Source organism: Mauremys mutica, chromosome 7 (assembly GCF_020497125.1).
Source record: "Mauremys mutica isolate MM-2020 ecotype Southern chromosome 7, ASM2049712v1, whole genome shotgun sequence".
Lineage (NCBI taxonomy): Eukaryota > Metazoa > Chordata > Testudines > Geoemydidae > Mauremys > Mauremys mutica.
The window spans coordinates 94806440-94825865 of record NC_059078.1 but is presented as its reverse complement, the minus strand read 5'-3'; the positions used below and the strand labels follow the sequence as shown (position 1 = coordinate 94825865).

At 39.8% G+C, this 19426-nt stretch overlaps 1 protein-coding gene across 2 annotated transcripts in view; it reads left to right on the top strand.

Moving 5' to 3' along the window:
• ATAD1 (ATPase family AAA domain containing 1) overlaps positions 1-16754 on the top strand; it is a 39008-nt gene extending 22254 nt beyond the window's left edge. For both annotated transcript variants that reach the window (XM_045025597.1, XM_045025596.1), the window contains exons 6-10: positions 1751-1857; positions 9996-10085; positions 11897-11947; positions 14284-14417; positions 15506-16754. In XM_045025597.1, coding sequence (XP_044881532.1) covers positions 1751-1857; positions 9996-10085; positions 11897-11947; positions 14284-14417; positions 15506-15626 — 503 coding nt within the window. In that variant the 3' untranslated portion in view covers positions 15627-16754. The remainder of the gene's footprint in view (positions 1-1750; positions 1858-9995; positions 10086-11896; positions 11948-14283; positions 14418-15505) is intronic.
• Positions 16755-19426: the final 2672 nt, after the last annotated feature.

Below are 19426 nucleotides of genomic sequence, written 5' to 3'. Positions count from 1 at the left end.
GTAGCCCTTAATAGGCTACCCATGCCCTTACGGAAAAATCTTACCTTTGCATATACATGGGGTACCCTCCAACGCATTAATAGGATTATAACCAATGTTACTAATTTTCCTCTCATACCACTATAGGATAACCCATGCCTCAGGATCAAGGCCAATTTCACACTTCTCTGGCTTAATGTGAAAGATACTTCAAGCTCTTTATCCCTGAGATCCTCACAGAATAAGATATTAAATGGATACTACTGAACTTCAGAACGTTTGTCTAAGGCTAGATTGGCAACACAGAGCAAATGTTGGAGATGTAAACACCACATGCCAACCTTTCACACATCCTCTACACGAGTCAAAAAATGCATGTGTTCTGGAACACCATATTAAGAGCTCTCTCAAAAACTCTATCACTATCTTTTCTCCTCCAAGCTTGTGTATTTTAGGGGTGCAGGATAAGTTGGTATTACCAATTAACATTAAGAAGTGGATTTCAGTAACTATTTTAGTGGCCAAAAGAGTTATTTTTAGAAAATGGAAATCTGCAGTTCCTTCTCTCATACGGAGGCTGGCTTAGTGAGCATTCTACTATTACGTTATTGGGAAAAAGACTAATAGAAACGTTTGGAAAAAGTATGAGGATTTCTGGTCACATGAAACTATGGAATACTTTTGCAGTTTAGTATGCATTAGTCCCTGATACTCCTAGGTTATGCCCTTCATGACCTTTCGGGGTTCAGTTTTTGTTTGTGATTTTGTTTGTTCCAAGTTTTGCAAATAATGAATGCTGAATTTTGTTATTAATATGCTATTTCCATCCTGTGCATGTATTTATATTTTTTGTTTTATTTGTTTTTTATATAAAACAATAAAAATAAAGTTAAAGAATTAACAGAACAAACGAGAATGGGGAAGGAAGAAAATTTAAAACAAACAAAAATCTATATAAGGATTAGGGAGAAAGCAGTGGTGCTATTTGTTAGGAGCATGAGGATTTGTCTTTTTAACATTGAAGTCATGAATCCATAACAAAGTGAAACAAGAACACTTCAGTTAAAATTGGTCATTTTCTCTTACACTAAGCACTTCTTAAAATGACACATGGGACACGGAGAAGCAAGATTCACTGTGAAACATGGAGTGAAACTGCCACTTTTCTCTAATTTCATATTTATGGTGGAGTCTTTTTCTAAAGACAATCTATTTTCCTTCTGGAAGCACTCTTACTAACTCTTTTAACAACAGTATATGCTTCTGGAGATGATTAGTAGAGCTAAAATGCTGCATGAAAAGTGAGTGGGCCACTTTACATTAAACATGCAACTATGCTGTAATAGTCTCCTTTGATAGCTTCTTAGCTTGTCATATTCTCAGAGGGAGCATGATAGTCTGCATGAGGAGGAAGGATGAAAATATCTAGAAATGGAAGCTACCTAAGATACTAATTATATATAGGAAGTGCTAGTAAGATACCTGATAAAGTAAAACACTGGCAAATGCAGATTTTTCTCCTAGGTTTTCTACAATATTTTGATTATTATTTCACAGAATCTGAAACAGTTTCATGTGATATTTCGTGTACTTATATAGTGCTTAGATAATGTAACTGAGAAGATCTGATTAAAATGTCAGTATCTCTCTCCTTGGTCCTAAATTATTTTTCTTTTGTGGTTACAATCTTATACATTTGCCGTTGAGAAATACATAGTTGCTGTGGTTGAATGTGAAGGTAAATAATGCTGATTGAATCTCTTTCATTTAGATTCCTTTCTACGAAGCCGTTCAAGTTCTGATCATGAAGCTACAGCTATGATGAAAGCTCAGTTCATGAGTCTGTGGGATGGTCTGGACACTGACTATAGTTGCCAAGTGAGTTAAAAAAATAAGATGAAAACTAACATAATTCTCACGGTGAAACTTAATATTTTTTTCTCCGTTTCGGAATTGGTCAAAAATAGCCTATTGGACATAGTAGCTGCCCGAGGAATTTCTCTGTTTTGTTGCTGGATGGCAGAATATGTAGGAACAAGAACCCTACGCTAATAGTCAGTTCATGCATTCATGTTACTGTGGTCAATAGTAAATTAGACACACTTTAAAAAAGTGTTTTGTTTGTTTGTTTCCAATAATATAACCACAAGATTTGAGATTATTTAAATTTGGAGCTTTATTACTTGAAACAAAATCACATGAACAGTTGTTTCAGGCTAAATGTAGTAGCTAAGACAAATACAAACCACTCTTGGCTTGTCTAATTGGTAAGGAAATAAACCCACACTGTTCCTTCTGAAATTCACTTGCATGACTCCTAAATCTTAGACCCCAGGAGCTTTATTGAAAGATTTGAATATTAATCCCAATGATATCAATATTCATTATAGAAAAGCCTAGACATCCTCCCTCCACCAGCCCAGCTGTTGTGCTCCTACAAAGCACACGGGATCTTTATAGAGGAAGGTAAATACACAGCATTCAGGGGCGGCTCCAGGCCCCAGCACACCAAGCGCGTGCTTGGGGCGGCAAGCCGTGGGGGGCGCTCTGCCGGCGCCACGAGGGCAGCCTGCCTGCCGCCCTCGGCGGCTTGCCTGCGGAGGCTCCGCTGGTCCCGCGGCTTCGGCAGCCTGCAGGAGGTCCGCAGGAGGTCCGCCGAAGCCGCGAGACCAGCAGACCCTCCACAGGCAAGCCGCGGAAGGCAGCCTGCCTGCCGTGCTTGGGGCAGCAAAATTCCTAGAGCCGCCCCTGACAGCATTTATTGAGAATACAACAGTTAGCATATACTTTTTAATCACACACACACACTCTCTCTCTCACTCCTGCCAGTGATGTTCATAGTTACCACTCTGGCCTGGTCTACACTAGGCCTTTAAACCGGTTTTAGGAGCGTAAAACCGATTTAACGCCACACCCGTCCACATTGAGAGGCCCTTTATATCGGTATAAAGGGCACTTTAAACCGGTTTCTGTACTCCTCCCTAACGAGAGGAGTAGCGCTAATATCGGTATTACCATATCGGATTAGGGTTAGTGTGGCCGCAGATCGACGGTATTGGCCTCCGGGCGGTATCCCACAGTGCACCACTGACCGCTCTGGACAGCAATCTGAACTCGGATGCAGTGGCCAGGTAGACAGGAAAAGCCCCGCGAACTTTTGAATATTTCCTGTTTGCCCAGCGTGGAGCTCCGATCAGCACGTGTGGTGATGCAGTTAAAAATCAAAAGAAAGAAAGAGCTCCTGCATGGACGATGCGGACATGATCGCTGTAAGGGCAGGCAAATCTGTTCTATCAGCACTCCGTTACAGAAGACGAAATTCAAAATCATTTTTAAAAAATCTCCAGACAGATGCCATAGCAGGGACTCAGCGCACTGCTGCGTGACAAGCGTAACCGAAAGCCAAAGAATCAAATGGACGCTCATGGACTGGAGGACTCAAGCTATCCCACAGTTCCTGCAGTCTCTGAAAAGCATTTGCATTCTTGGCTGAGCTCCAAATGCTTCTAGGGTCAAAAACAGTGTCCGCGGTGGGTCAGGGCATAGCTAGGCAATTTACGCACCCCCCCCCCTCCACCCCCAGAAGTGAAAGGGAAAACAATCCTCTCTTGACTCTTTTACATGTCACCCTATCTTTACTGAATGCTGCAGATAGACGCGATGCTGCAGCACTCAACACCAACATCCTTGCTCCCCCCACTGATGGTACACTGATGGCTGATGGTACAATATGACTGGTATCCGTCCTCATCATCAGCCTATTTGCACATGGGGCAGTGCAAAAGGACTGGTAACCATGCCGACTAGCATCGGTAAGGTCAATCAAGGGCGCCTGGTCCTAATTTTTCGTGGTAGATGGTACAGTATGGCTGATAACCATCGTCATCATAGCAACAGGGGGCTGAGCTCCATCAGCCCCCACCCTTCATGTGTAAAGAAAAGATTCAATTGCCCCTGGACTACCAGAGGGATGCTGGGCTCCTCTCCTCCACACTCCTTACTGTCCTGTCTGGACTATCATAGCAGCTGGAGGCTGCCTTCCACTCATATCTCACTAACAAGTCACTGTGTCTTATTCCTGCATTCTTTATTACTTCATCACACAAGTGGGGGGACAATGCTACGGTAGCCCAGGAAGGCTGGGGGAAGAACGGAATCAACAGGTGGGGTTGTTGCAGGAGCAACCCCCTGTGAATAGTATACAGCTCATAATTTCTGCAGGAACTGACACAGAGCAGCTGTGCTCTCTGGTTCTATGATACAGTGGTTCTCTAGTACACTTGCCCATATTCTAGGCAGGACTGATTCTATTTTTAGATACCAAAAAGGAGGGATTGACTCGGAGTCATTCCCAATTTTGGCTTTTGCGCCCCTGGCTGATCTCAGCCAGGGGCACTTATGACAGCAGCAAATGGTGCAGTGCAAAAGGACTGGTAGCCACGATCATCTTATTACCAATTTATGGTATGGTAGATGGTGCAATATGGCTGGTAACCATCTCTGCTATCATGCAAAAGCAAAAGCATGCTGCTGTGTAGCGCTGCTGAATCGCCTCTGTGAGCAGCATCTAGTACACATACGGTGACAGTCACAAAAGGCTAAACAGGCTCCATGATTGCCATGCTATGGCATCTGCCAGGGCAATCCAGGGAAAAAAGGCACGAAATGCTTGTCTTCCGTTGCTTTCCCAGCGGAAGGAGTGACTGACGACATTTACCCAGAACCACCCGCGACAGTGATTTTTGCCCCATCAGGCACTGGGATCTCAACCCGGAAATTCCAAGGGGCGGGGGAGGCTGCGGGAACTATGGGATAGCTACGGAATAGCTACCCACAGTGCAATGCTCCAGAAATCGACGCTAGCCTCGGACCATGGACGCACACCACCGATTTAATGTGTTTAGTGTGGCCGCGCACACTCGATTTTATACAATCTGTTTTGCTAAACCGGTTTATGTAAATTCGGAATAATCCCGTAGTGTAGACGTACCCTCTGTTGTAGCTTGAGTCAATCCAGTTAGATTGAGCATGAGTGTGGAGCTGGGCTCTTATCGGTCGCGATCTGATGCTCCTGGAGTGTGGCAAGACAACCCAGAAACCCTTGACCGAGCACCCTGGTTCTTATAGGTTTTTTTTCCTTTGTAGAAGTCTATGGATTTTGCTGTGTCAGTTTGTGATCGGTTACTTCTTAATTGGTGTAAACATTTCAATACACCTCTGAGAGGGTTATTCTGTCCTTTGTTCTGATTTAATCAATTGTCCTCAGGGTGCCAGCCTTTATCTCAGGGTTGTCAATCTGCCCTTCATTAGGGATGCGGGTTGATGATTCTTTGACGTCCTTTAAGTCTCTTTACTTTTTCTTCCTTGACTCTGGCTATAACAATGGCCTTTACACCTTATCTTTTTCTGATGCATACATTCCTCATTTACACAAACAGATTGAGAATACAAACAGTAGTATTTTATATTGAGCAAAAAAGGCATTGCAAATTAAACCTTGCTAAATTTTACAATCAATAACCAAGACCAGGTCTTCAATGTTCCTCTAATCTACTTAACATAGACACAATAGAGAATCCTGTCTCTTACTTACTAAACCTTAAAACAAAGAAATATATATTTAACTAGAGTGCCTAATTTGTAATACATATTAGGAAACCATAGTAGACATTATAACACATCCTAAAACAAAAGGGTGACCATAATCACTCATAAGGATTGTTCTGATCTGTCATTCCTTTCTGCTATTCAAAAAGGGGTGGCTAGCAGGATGAAATCAAATCGTACATTAATTCTCATAGCACATTATAAAATCCAGCTCCTACACAGCTGTTTCTCCAACGGAAGCATAATCCTTACGCTTTCTGAGCTGAGCCTAAAAGTTCAGGAAGCTGATATTACCAGAGCAGGAATTTTGCCTCATTGCCTCATTTATCCAACCCTTCCGTTCTCATCTAACTTTTGGTAACGATATCAAATTAGAAAATAATAATTGCTGCTGCTTGTAAAAAATACTTGTGAGAGACTGAAATTCTGTAGCCTAGAACAGTTGGAGAGTGACAGGGCAGCCTGCCCCCACACCATCCTATCCATATTTCTCAAATTTGACTCAGAGAAACCTTCTTATAAAGCTGAGAGGGCAGTTCTCTCTCCATATCTGTTAAATGCTTGACCACTGTACTCAGTGTCAAGATGACATTTGAAGTGATAGTTTTACATGTAGAAATTAATCCACTAGGAACTGGACAGATGACCATACTTGTTTCACATAGACCACCATTGGATGGTAACCACAATCACAATGCACTTAATTTGGCATTCTAGAACTGAAAGTGTTTGTTTGTATCCCATAAAGAGGACCCTGAACCATCCAATGCCTCAGAGTTCTCTTTTCCCTATTAGACAGGCTTTCTTTGCTCTGTTTCACTGCTAGTTTTAACTATATCTTTTTATAGTTTATAACTTTAAAATCTGTCAGAATGGCAGTCAGATTAAAATCCAGCTTCTCACGCATCTTGAATACAACCAGTAACTTTATAGGAGAGGTTTCATACTGTGATTCAAAGACATACAGGCTAAGTATAGCTGTTGACCATCTGCTTTGCAAGGAACAGAACTATATAATATGTCAATAGGATGTTAGTGCTAATAACTATACCACACAGAACTTGAAGTTAAGGCCGAGTAATCTGATGTTCCCTTAGGCACAGACTCTTCCCAATGTTTTTAACACAATGCCTCTTTAAACATTGCAAAAGTTTCTTGCAAATAGTCAAATGAAGCATTCCTTTCATTCAGTAAAACATATATCTGGTCTTGTGCTTCCACTACTGAGTCTAGTGTACTGGGTCTGAAGAGTCATTGTGGCCCCTCACTCATACTTCTTGGCACAGTGGGAGCCCCATTAGAGTAAAATATAGTACAAAACACCTGGTTGGAGAATTTTGGGAATCTGTTATGAAAATCTATTTAAAATATTTGAGAATTATTGGACATGTCCTTTTAGTACCAGGTTCAGGCTTTTCCCATATTGTACTTCATACTGTTTAGAATAATCTTTCTTTTAAACAATGATTTTGAAATGTCCAAAGCACTTCTAAAGACTGCCCCATATTTGTTGAGAGCTGACAGTTACAATTTCTTCAAAATATTTTATTGGTAAATGTTAGTTGGGAGTGTTATGCTGTGTCTGGATCTAAACAAAATTCCCTCTAATAGCAAGGATTCAGTCCATCTTTTATTAATGTTGCAAAATTCTTAACATTCTGAGGAAAATATACTCAGGTCTCAGTAACTTAAACAATAGAACATGATGGGCAACACGTATACCATGTTAGTTGCCTCCTGCCTCAAGTGCACCTGAGAAGGAACAGCAGCAAAGAATCCTGTGGCACCTGATAGACTAACAGGCATTTTGGAGCATGAGCTTTCATGGGTGAATACCCACTTCGTCGGATGCAAGTAGTGGAAATTTCCAGGGGCAGGTATATATATGCAAGCAAGAAGCAAGCTAGAGATAACGAGGTTAGTTCAATCAGGGAGGATGAGGCCCTGTTCTAGCAGTTGAGGTGTGAAAAGGAACAGTATTGTGCACAATGTACGGCCTATTGTCTTACTGAAATTAAATGGTTTTTAAATTAGACATTTCAAAAATTAGCTTTGAAATTTGGAGAGGTTTGTGTGCAGCAAATTGTCTATACATTTTCCCTTGCTGATGGAGATACAAGCAGTAGTGATGATCTAAAACTCCCTTTATGAGTTATGAAGCTATGCATTGTGCCAGTTGCATGAGGAAGCAGGAAGGGGAAGGTGGATGGCAAGGAATTATTAGGGCTCCAAAACTGGTAGAGGTTGGATTGCACTGGAACAGTCTCTCCCTATGCTGACATGAGGTGATTCAGTACAGAACAAGAATCCCATTGTAGCCTGTCTTCCTCAGTACCTTGTGCCCTAGAACTCCTTTGAGAAGGAGAGAGAATCCTTAGATGAGGGTGTGATTGGGGATGACAGATCACATTCCCTGTCTTGAAAGTGGAGGGAAGTCTGTTTTTGTCATTCCTGCTGTTACAACAGATGTTCATCTGCTATGTTGTAAGAAAGGGGCAGAGTTTCTCTAGGGATACAGAAGAGAAAAGAGCAGTTACTGAACTTTACAATATAATCTCTGATTATTATTATTTTTTTTTTAAGATCTAAATTGATCTTAGCCTGTTCCCAACCTTCCTTTGCATGAATGGTGATATGTTTATATTCATGCTTGGAGCTAGATTTTGGCCTCAAAACAAAGCAGCCATAAAGGAGCCAGATCTGGTCATCTTTTTGTCTTGTGTAAGGGAACTATCCAGATGCCACAGAGCTGATTTAGTCACTATGTTGTGCATCTGCTGTGTTCCCAGAGGAAAGGTGATGTGGCCAGGGCACTTGTATGCCCAGGTGATTTGCCTGCTGCCAAACATACCTCTGGGGCCAGACAGCAGAGAGAATTGTTAGCTCAAACTTCAAAACTCCTCTAACTTTTGCAAAGATACTGGCCTGCCATCTGGCTGGCCCCAGGAACAAGGGATAAGTGTGGTTTTCACCTCCTAATGCTGTCATGTGCAGACCAGAGAATCTGACCCCTTAACTACTTCTATATGTGGTTCTAATTGCTGCACCATTGATTAAATGAATCTTTTGCTTACAATATTTTGTTCAACGTAGAACATTTTTTTTAAATGTCTGCTTACTATCGTACTGTCTGAAGAACAGGAGTACTTGTGGCACCTTAGAGACTAACAAATAAATTTATTTGTTAGTCTCTAAGGTTAGTCTCTAAGTACTCCTGTTCTTTTTGTGGATACAGACTAACACTGCTGCTACTCTGAAACCTATCTTACTGTCTAGTAACTTGTGCCACAATTTTGTGCCTCTAGGTGGCAGCATCATTCTAACCCATGAAAGCAATATAGCTCTGATGCATAGCTCTCAACCTTCCAAGGCCAGTTGTGGGGCAAAGATCCAAAATGAGAGAGCTAAAAACAATAGGTTTTTAGGTATCTGAAATCATATGGGATTAATTTTTGACATTTGTGTTTTTTGTGACTAAGCATTTGCAATGTACATAATATATAACAAGATGTGTACACTATAGGTAAATTTGCTCTTAAAATGACAGTTGAGGTGTAGTCCAATGGTGTAAATATTGTTCCTGTATTAAATATGGATTATAAAAAGATGCATTCATCTTACATTATATGAAGCCTCTGTAAAGCTTCCTGTAGTTCTCAAACTTTTGTACTGGTGACCCTTTTCATATAGCAAGCCTCTGAGTGCAACCCCCCCTTAAAAATTAAAAACACTTTTTTATATATTTAACACTATTATAAATGCTGGAGGCAAAGCAGGGTTTGAGGTGGAGGCTGACAGCTCGCAACCCCCCACGTAATAACCTCACGACCCCCAGAGGGGTCCCGACCCCCAGTTTGAGAACCCCTGCTGTAGCTTCACATCCAGTTAATAATACAAAAACAGTTTATTTTGGCTTTTCAGCTGTTTAGTTTTTAAAAAACAAAAACAACCTTTATTTTTAGTGAATTTAGTGCTTGTGAAAAATGTTGGCGAGTCTGGAATCCAGTCTGCTTTTTATTTACATCGGAAAAGAGATAGTGGTTCCTCTTGCTACCCTACCAGAGTGCCTCCCCATTGTTAGTTCTGGAGGAAACTTGTTCACAGATACCAAATGTTAGTAACTAAAAATTGTTATATTCTGCCTGTTGACTTTGACTGAATTTGCAGACTAGAGGTGAAAGGCTCCAAATACTTTGAACTAACTAGTCCGCTTCCAGCTATTTAAAATAACCTCACAATGCATTTGTTTAAATCCTGCTGCTGAAGCCAGTGTCAGAAAGCTTGACAACTTCTCTGTAGGCTGATTTGCTTGATGGAATTTAGAACAGCTACCCAATTTGGCTTGTGTTTTGTGAACCCCCATTATGATAATTATTGAAATAATAATTTCTCTGTTTTTCTGTACTAAGGTGATAGTGATGGGAGCTACCAATCGCCCTCAGGATCTTGACTCTGCCATTATGAGAAGAATGCCTACAAGGTTTCACATTAACCAACCAGTAAGTCATAGCAAATTGTCTTAAATAATGTTGGGTTGTTTGCCTAGTGGATTAACAATAGGTATGTACTGTACCAAATGAGAGACCTATGTCTTTACTGCCCAGGCAAACAGCACCAGAGAGTATTGCTAAAGTTTGTTTTCAGTTTCTCACAACTACAGATAATTTTGCTTTTTAGGGTGACATTTCCCATGAGACACTCAAGCTGTACATATTTCAGCTGGAACCAGCTCATTGTGCCACCAGCAGCTTCAAAACCCATTTCCTGCACTCATCCTGTACAATGGAGTTGGTGCATACTTTCCATTCTGCCCATCCACACCAAGGGTAGAGCAACTTAAAGCGTTGATATCCCTGCATGCAAATTTATGTATACTTCTGTTCAATTTTTCTTAAAGTTGTTGGCAGTTATTTTTGACCATAAGACCAAAGGTCAGCATATCTTAGCTCACGGGTTGTCAAAATGGATCAGACTATGTATACATCATGGTTAGACTTGGCAGCTGTTCAGCCTAGAGATATCAGAAAATACTCAAATTCTACAGATGCCTACTTACTGTTCCTGTTACTGATAAGGCTCTTGTGTTCTCTGTACTCATAGTTTAACTCCTTCAACTTGGTTTCTTCATCTGATGCCCAGGTCAAGAGAACAGTTATGTATTGTGACAAAGTTCCTCCTCTACCTTGGTGGGTCCTGCGCTTATTGGCGGATTTGCCCACCTCAGTGATCTTCCCCTCTGGTGGAACCCACAGTCTGGGGCAACTCCTCCTGTGTCTAATCAGGAGTTGAGAGGCTTTGGGGGAACCCGGGCCCGCCCTCTACTCCGGGTTCCAGCCCAGGGCCCTGTGGATTGCAGCTGTTTATAGTGCCTCCTGTAACAGCTGCATGACAGCTACAACTCCCTGGGCTACTTCCCCATGGCCTCCTCCAAACACCTTTTTTATCCTCACCACAGGACCTTCTTCCTGGTGTCTGATAACGCTTGTACTCCTCAATCCTCCAGCAGTATTCCCATTCCCATTCCCTCCTTGCCCCTCTTGCTCCCAGCTCCTCACACGCAAATCTCACTGACTAACTGGGAGGCTTTTAACTAGTTCCAGCCAGCCCTTGATTGGCTTCAGGTGTCCCAATCAATGTGGTTATGGCCACTGCCTTCTAGGAAGATCTTAATTGGCCCCAGATGTCTTGATTAACCTGGAGCAACTGCCATTTGGTTACCATGGTACCAGGGATTTGTGTAGCCTGGGGCTAACATACCTGTTCCTCACTACTTTACTGTAGCCATCTGGCCTTGCCCCATCACAGTATTCACAGCCTCAAACCTGGAAAGTTACTACTACCCATTAACCTCAGAGAGAGGATCCTTATGGGTGATTCTTGAAACAGGAATAAGTTACTTACTGTGGTAACTCTGGTTCTCTGAAGTGGAAAGATGAATAGGGGGCGTGGATCCATGTGGGTAATTATCTGAGTTACATGGGTTCAAGTCCCATTCAGGAACGAGTAAGATCTAAAGTATTTGTCAACTATTTTTTTCTCTTTCTCTATAATTAATGTAAACATTGTTCCTGGACTCAGGGGGATAAAAAGCAGACTTGATATCTTGTTGCTGAATAGCACCATTGCCATCAGTAGCATACATGCTAGGGAACTGACCTCTTATTTCAGGGGATCCACCTGTATTTCTGGAGGGCTCAGGAGATGCAAAATAAATATGTATCTGTTGAATGATTTTAATAGGTAAAGAAATGTCACACTCTATCAGTCTCTTTCTGTTCCATAATGATTGAAATCTTGTTTTTATTTAAAGGCTCTGAAACAGAGAGAGGCAATTTTGAAACTGATTTTGAAAAATGAAAATGTAAGTAACTTATTTGTTTAACAAAATATTTCTAAGCATTATCATGGCCATGGGTGCAAACCTTCAGGGCAGTTGAAAAACATGCTTTCGAATCAACCATCTTTGGCCATTGTATGGATTTAAATCAGAAACATGCTGGTAGACATTGTTTGAGTGCACTGTATTTGACTGGGAAGCTTCTGGATTTGGGTGTGACCTCAGATTTCAGAGGTAGAGTTGTTTACTAGATTAAGCATGAAACTGTCTTTAGAGAAATTAGATTTCTACTCTCCGTTTTGACAGTGATTCACTGTGGTTTGGGGCAAATTAAATAATCTCTCTGTCAATGGAACATTCTCTCTAGTTGATCTGGAAAGTAGCAATGTGTTACAGTGCTGCTTTTACCTCCTGCTTGTTCATCAGGAAGAAAAAATGCTGCTTCACATTTATCTTCAGTATTTTAGATGCTGTTGACAAAATGTAAGGCCTGGTCCTGCCAGCCTTCTGTGTGGAACTCCCCTTTAAGATAATAGTTCTATGCATGCAGCAAAGAGTCCTGTGGCACCTTATAGACTAACAGACGTATTGGAGCATGAGCTTTCGTGGGTGAATACCCACTTCGTCTGTGCATGGAGAACTTGCAGGATTTAGACCCACCATATTAGTAATTCCCATATTAGTTTACAAAACACCCTAGATTAATGTCTGTACAATAAAACAAATACATTTCAGAAGTAAAACTAATTTTAAATCTCACTAATTTTAGTGGTATAATATGGGAGTTGATCCCTATGAATGGTTAAGTATTAAGAAGGAAAACATTTAATAAACTGTCAGGATTGCTTGCAGGTGATAGTTGGAATGTAAGGTCCTTCTTGCAAAATAAGTGAGTACTAGAGATATGAAAACAGAATTGGTATTTAAAAGAAAAGTGTCAACATAAATGAGTCTTAGAGGAAGGCTCAAACTTATTGATGATGATTTTAAGTTTGATGGATATAGTATTGGGGAACTCCATAGAATTATAGACATTAGGGCTGAAAGGAATGTGATAGGTCATATCAAAGCCTCTAGACTTAGAGCATGCTAATCTTCTAGACTCTGTTGCTTTTTCAGAAAATATTTTTTCCTTTTATTTGAACGTGTTCCTTAATGTTGACTTTATGTACTTGAAGCATTGTAGTTTTAATTTGTCTATAAAGAAATTTTTTTTAAATTCCACTTGCTTTTCTGATGCATCTGTGTTGAAAAGATGATTCGCTTCTAGAAGACACCATTTTCTGATGGAAAATATTTGTTTAAAGTTAGGAAATCTTGGATCCTGATTAGAACTATCAAGAGGGAGTCAAGACTCCTGGTTTGCTTTTGGGTTTTGCTTGACTTGGTGCATGAACTTGGACGAGTTATGTTGCCTCTCTATGGTTGAGCTCTCTGATTTGTAACATGGGTATAATTCTTCACCACCTCAGAATAGCACTATTAAAATTAATTGGTTTTAATGTCTTTTGATATTCTGTGATGAAAGGTGCCAACAGAAAATATTAATATGTACATTGATTTTTTTCAGACTTCATGTGTGAATTGGCAAAAGTGTTTATTAAAATGAAATGTCAATGCTAAATGTACATTTTCTAATAATGTCTGAGAAATAAGTTTATTTCATCATGTAATGAAATAAAATAACACTAATAGGCCTATGTCTAGGTCTTGTTTTGTATTATTTATACATATATAAGGACCTGAGTGCACTAAGTACCTTGTAGGATCAGCCCCTTGTAAAGAAAGGCTAATGTTGGAATGTGTGTGTACAAGAATTGGATCACCATTTCTGTGATTCAGTTGTATCCACTGGTAGTTACAGGATGTTGTCTATAGTGGATGCAAAGTCATGTTTAACACCAAGCTGATACTTACAACTCTTCACAGCTGTGTTCTAACATGACATAATTTGCTAGTAAAGACAAACCCTAAAAAGTGTCAGAGAAGCTCTTCAAGACTTTGTGCCAGGGGGATCCTGTTCTCTTCAGCTGTCAGCACTCTAAATTTGTACAGGAGAAATGAAGTATAATAAGGTAATTACTGCCTTCTAGTAGCTGCCAGTTCTTTTTAACAGCTATAAAGTTTTGTTAGCGAAACTTTTTAATTTTACCAATCACCTCGTTACTTCCCAGGTAGAGAGTATTTGTCTTATGTTGTGATTATACTTTGCTAATATTTCCTTTTAGTTCCTCAAAGGCAAAACCTTAATAAAATCTAAAGACAATAATAAGTCTCTAATAGTGACTTTCTTTTCTATATTTAGTAGAATATCTTACTGACTTTCAAGTTTTCATGACTCTGTCTTTATTTTCTGATAGGTGGATAGGCATGTGGACCTCCTGAAAATTGCTAAAGAAACAGATGGGTTTTCAGGAAGTGATTTGAAAGAAATGTGTCGTGATGCAGCACTCCTGTGCGTCAGGGAATATGTTAATTCTACACATGAAGAAAGGTGCTTCTTGTTGTTTGTATTATGGTTGCCAAACTGAGACTGAGCCCCCTTTGTGCTAGACACTCCACAAATAATTGTCTTCAATTTTAATGTTAATAAGGAGCTTTAAAAACAACACTAGTGATAGAAACGAGTGGTGGTTTTTCTCCACACCAACCCTCACTACACACACACAAATTCAGTGAATAAATCACTTCATTTTGGTTATGGATGTAATTAGGATTTTGTTGAAAATTGCTTCAGTACTATTGGGAAATATCATGGTAAAAGATGAACACACAGATGGGGTGTAACTTTATTGATTTTAATGGGACTGTTCATGTGCATAAAGTTACACTGTTTATAATGTTTGGAGGCTTGGTCCCTGTGTGTAATCATAACAGGCTGTAAATATGGCTACTTGAATCATACAGGTTCCAGTCATGCACCCCCTGCCTCTCCCAAAGCGCTAAACCAGACATTCTAATGTAAAGGCTCCATTGCCTCTGTTATAGGATCACTGCCCTCAAGCTTACTTTTGGGTGGTGTTAAATCCAAATCCAAGATGAGCTTGAGTGCTACATTTCACTGTTCAGTACTGAAAAGTGAACAAAAAACATTTGGTGTGTTTAGCTGGAGAACTAGTTCGACATTAGGATCAAAACTAGAAATTAGTGAACATTAAGTAGTTCAGAGTTTCCTTATAAAATGTTGTTTAGCTATAATTTTAGAGCCAAACTCGATTTTCAAATGGGTTTCTTTTCTGTTGAATGAGTTCCTTATTTTAGTGTCCACAACTTCAGAAATTCGTTTTTAACAATACAGTAAGGTACCAAAAGAGGAGCCTCACACCCTTATGTTGCATAGACCTTTGATCCTTTGTTACATTATGTGATTCCAGAAAGTTGCAGCAAGTAATAGTTCTTGTGAACACTTCTCTCCTACCCCTGGTTAGGTCAGTTATGTCCATTGATACAGCCAGACATTATCTATTTAGTGTTCTGTGGCTTCTGGCACTGTATGTACAGTTGAGGATTATTTTATAGCACGTAAGTTAGATTAATTATGTAACATTTGAATCAGTTGTATTTTTTGTTGTTTTTTTAAAGTCACGATGAAGATGAAATTCGGCCAGTGCAACAGCAGGATCTGCACAGGGCAATTGAGAAGATGAGGAAGTCAAAAGATGCAACACTTCAGAATGTTTTGATGCATGTTAGTTTAGACTAAGACTAAACCGTGTGTTTGCAGTTTCTGATGTGGCCTAGTTTGACTTGCGCTGTAATCAGCTAGCTAACAAATTAGTGGTGGGGGGAGGGAGCAGGGAAATTCTTTCAATAAGGGAGTTAAATGTTTCATTTCGAGAGGGGTTTTTATACACTGAATTCTAAATTATTGAAATCTGGTAATCTTACAGAAATAGATGTGGTCTACAGCTCATGAAGTGGAACAATATAGTCCAGTCCAAGAGTGAATGCTTGTGTTTTGTCCAGTTAGCAATATGTTGTAGTGACCTTAAAGTAGGTTCTAATGTGATGCATGTTTTTGGGGGGAAGGGGAAAATGATTGAATACCAGTTCATGTATATATGTATGAACGTGTGTGTGTTTATATTAACTGTATATATCCACACATTTTTTATATATAGACATAATCTGTAGATAAGTTGAATATGGAAAATCTTTTTTTACTTAATTACTGAATGAAATTAAATCAGAAGATGTATAGATTAAAAAACTCTGCTGAATTCAATGCATATTTACCTTTTTTCTTTTAGCAATTTATACAAAAGGCAGAAATTCTGTTTGAATTGAGATTTTATTTTACAACTTTGAAGTGGTGGTGACTTTCACATGGATGTTTGACGTCTACATGCAGTAGAGGTAGCAAACTCATGCATAATTGTTTGAATATTTTTCATTTTATATGAAATCCTGCTGTTAGGCTCTTTTGTTTTAAATGCTGTTTTTACAGTTTTCCTCTCTGAGTTGAATAAATACTCTTGCAAACTGGTCTTTCATTAAACCCTCCATGTCATAATTCCCTAAAACTTTGGATCTCTGATTTATTATACACTAGTCGGGTTATGTAGTTGACTCATTTTCTTTAGAATATATATTGCAACATCTTTACACGATGCTATGAATTATCACGAGTTTTATTTTAACTTGGAGGGGGAAGTATATTTTGTGGTGGTTTTCTTTGTTTCCTCATACACTAATTTGCAAAGCTGAGAAACGCTACCTGGGTCTCCCAGTCATTGTGAATTAGCAATGTTCTACTGTACTTGGCAACGGTTTAACAATTTATATAATTAAGAGATCGATAATATAAAATGTAAAACTTTTCCAAGCTTAATATTGTTTAAAAAAAGTGCACCTTTATTTTTTATAGCAGCACTATGAATTATGCACTAATCAAGTGCATATATACTTCCTAATCTAAGTGCCAGGTATGTTCAGACCTATGTATTTTATGTACAACCGACATATGCTACTGATAAGAGAGAAGTTAAATAAGCATTGAAAACAAGTTTAAAAATTAAATGAAGAAATTTGAACCAGCCATCCTAGGATATAAAGGGCTAAAACTGGAAATTCCATCAAAAGTTTACAAGCACTTTATTTTATAATATGTAAAAAGTCCCTTTTCTCTGAGAACTTCTTCAGTTAACTCTGTTATATATCGGCTGTTCAAAAGATGTTACTTTGACTCAGAAACTCATCCTGTCAAAGATTACCTTTCTCCAAGCTAAGGTTGGTTTCCTTTTTGACACTGGAAAGCTCTAGGGTAAATGCACCTAGCTTTCAGTCATAGTGGGAAAGGGAAATGAGTTTATGCCCCAGTAAAGAACACTAATTGGGGGTATTTGGCATTTTAATCTCAAGTATTTCAGCTGTAGAAAAGTTTTAAACAAACAATAGTTGAGGAGATCCAATAACATACAGAATTGTATCCTTTTTAAAAGAATTCCTCTAATAGGAAGGGGAGCTCTTCACTCCCTAGAAAAATAACAGAACCAGCAGTGAGGGAATTTGTAAACATCTAGAGGAAAAGCAGCAGGGATTTATAAGGAACAAATGACAGGCAAACTTAGTTGTTCTTGAATTTTGATTAAATTTGTGGATGAGGAAAATGCAGCAGAAGTAATACAGCTTTAATAAAGCATTCGGTACTGTGAGCTCTCCCCCCTACCCCCCCTTACCTTACATACAGTAGCACTCAGCATATTAAAATTAACTTCTTTGGTTTTAGAATCAGTTCAAATTGCATGTATTATGACCACCTATTATTAAATGTAGATAGGCAAATTCAAATAAACTTACATTACTAATCCATTTTAGCACAACACTTAAGTAAATACATGCTTAACCTTAAATCTCTGGGGAGTCTAATTGAAATCAGTGGGACTGCTCACCTATTTAAAGTTAAGCATGTTTATATGCTTTTGCTGAACCAGGCCCTTTTGGACCCAATGGTTTTCCCCCATTCCCTTATACGTGATACTATCCTTTCTGTGTGATATGTGTTTGATTTCAGTTAGGTCTCTTCCTACTCTATTCAGTAACCATGATAGCTGCAGCAGTCTGGCTAAAAGGCTGATCAAATGATCCAGTCTAGGAGGAAATCCTGGTATCTTCTTTTCACAAGGTCCTTGCTATTCATTGAAGAATCCATATAGATCAGTGGTTTTCAACCCTCCCCCCAATTTGCGCATCCCTAAAAAACTTCAAATGGAGGTGTGGACCCCTTTGGAAGTCTTAGACAGCCTATGGACCCCCAGGGCTCCACTGACCACAGAGTGAAAACCACTGGAGAACACCATTTGAATTGCCCTTCTGCTATTTAAGATTCTTTTTCAGAATATACTTGAACTTCAGCTTTTTCCTCCGGTGCATGGGAGTAAAAGTAGGGACAACAATTCACCCACACTAGATACACGAATAAGCAGGGGATCATGGTGCCTGAAGTGTATCAGCTCATCCTCTGAGCAGAAAAGTTTACTCTTAAGCACTCAATTTTTGAAAATTTAGTCCCTGTAGTTGGTGCTGAGTACTTCACCATCTGGCCAAATTTGCACTTCTCACTGACCTGTGGGTGGGATTTTTCTTCACCAAACCCTGAGGGCAAAATGCCACTTGGAGTCCTGACTGGAGCAATTCTATCTTTCTGTGCCTGTGTGGGAAGAAAGTAGAGTTCTGAGCTTAGAGCTTCCTCTTGTGTGGCCCTGAATGATGATGCTCCTGCAGCCACCATTCAGTCTTCAGTAGGGGAAGGTACACACTCACAACTGGTTAGTTTCAGTCCAAAGGGTCAGGGTACTTTGGTATTCCTCACCACCTCTAAACTCACACCAGCAGCTGTGCATAATGCTTTCTACCCTACCGAGGGGACCAGAAGAATCTGTCCTCTCCTGTCAGATGATGACCTGGCCTCAATTACAAACACTGTCATCACTTCCAGTCTGGGTTACCGTAATACACTATAGTTGGCCATGAAGTTCTTTGGAAACTTCAACTAGCACACAATGCTGCAGGGTATTTCCTCAGTAATTCTGGCTATTCTAAGCCCATCAAACCTGGCCTCTGCTCTCTACACTGGCTTCCCATAAAATATTAAGTTCAAGGTTTTTGTCCTTATCTGCAATATTCTCATGGTGTTTGGGGCTTGGATATCTAAATGTGCCCAAAGCTCCAGGAGGAGGGACCATAGTCTACAATTGTTCCTCGGCCATAATGGAGTTGTCCACCATAAAGGTAAAGTTCATGCATGCAGGAGACCAAACTTTCCCAGGGGGCCAGTCTTAGACTGGAATCAACTTTCATAAATACTAATGACCATCACAAACCTCACCACATTCTGCTCTAAGTGCAAAGTGCACTACTTCAAGCTACCTCCTTTGACCTGCCTCCTCTTTTTTTTTTTAATATGCATGTTAAATGTGTAAAAGTAAAAATAAACTGCCATAACACTACACTGCACACACAATTTTGCCCACCTGCTCGGTAAAGGATGAGAGCGAGAACAAA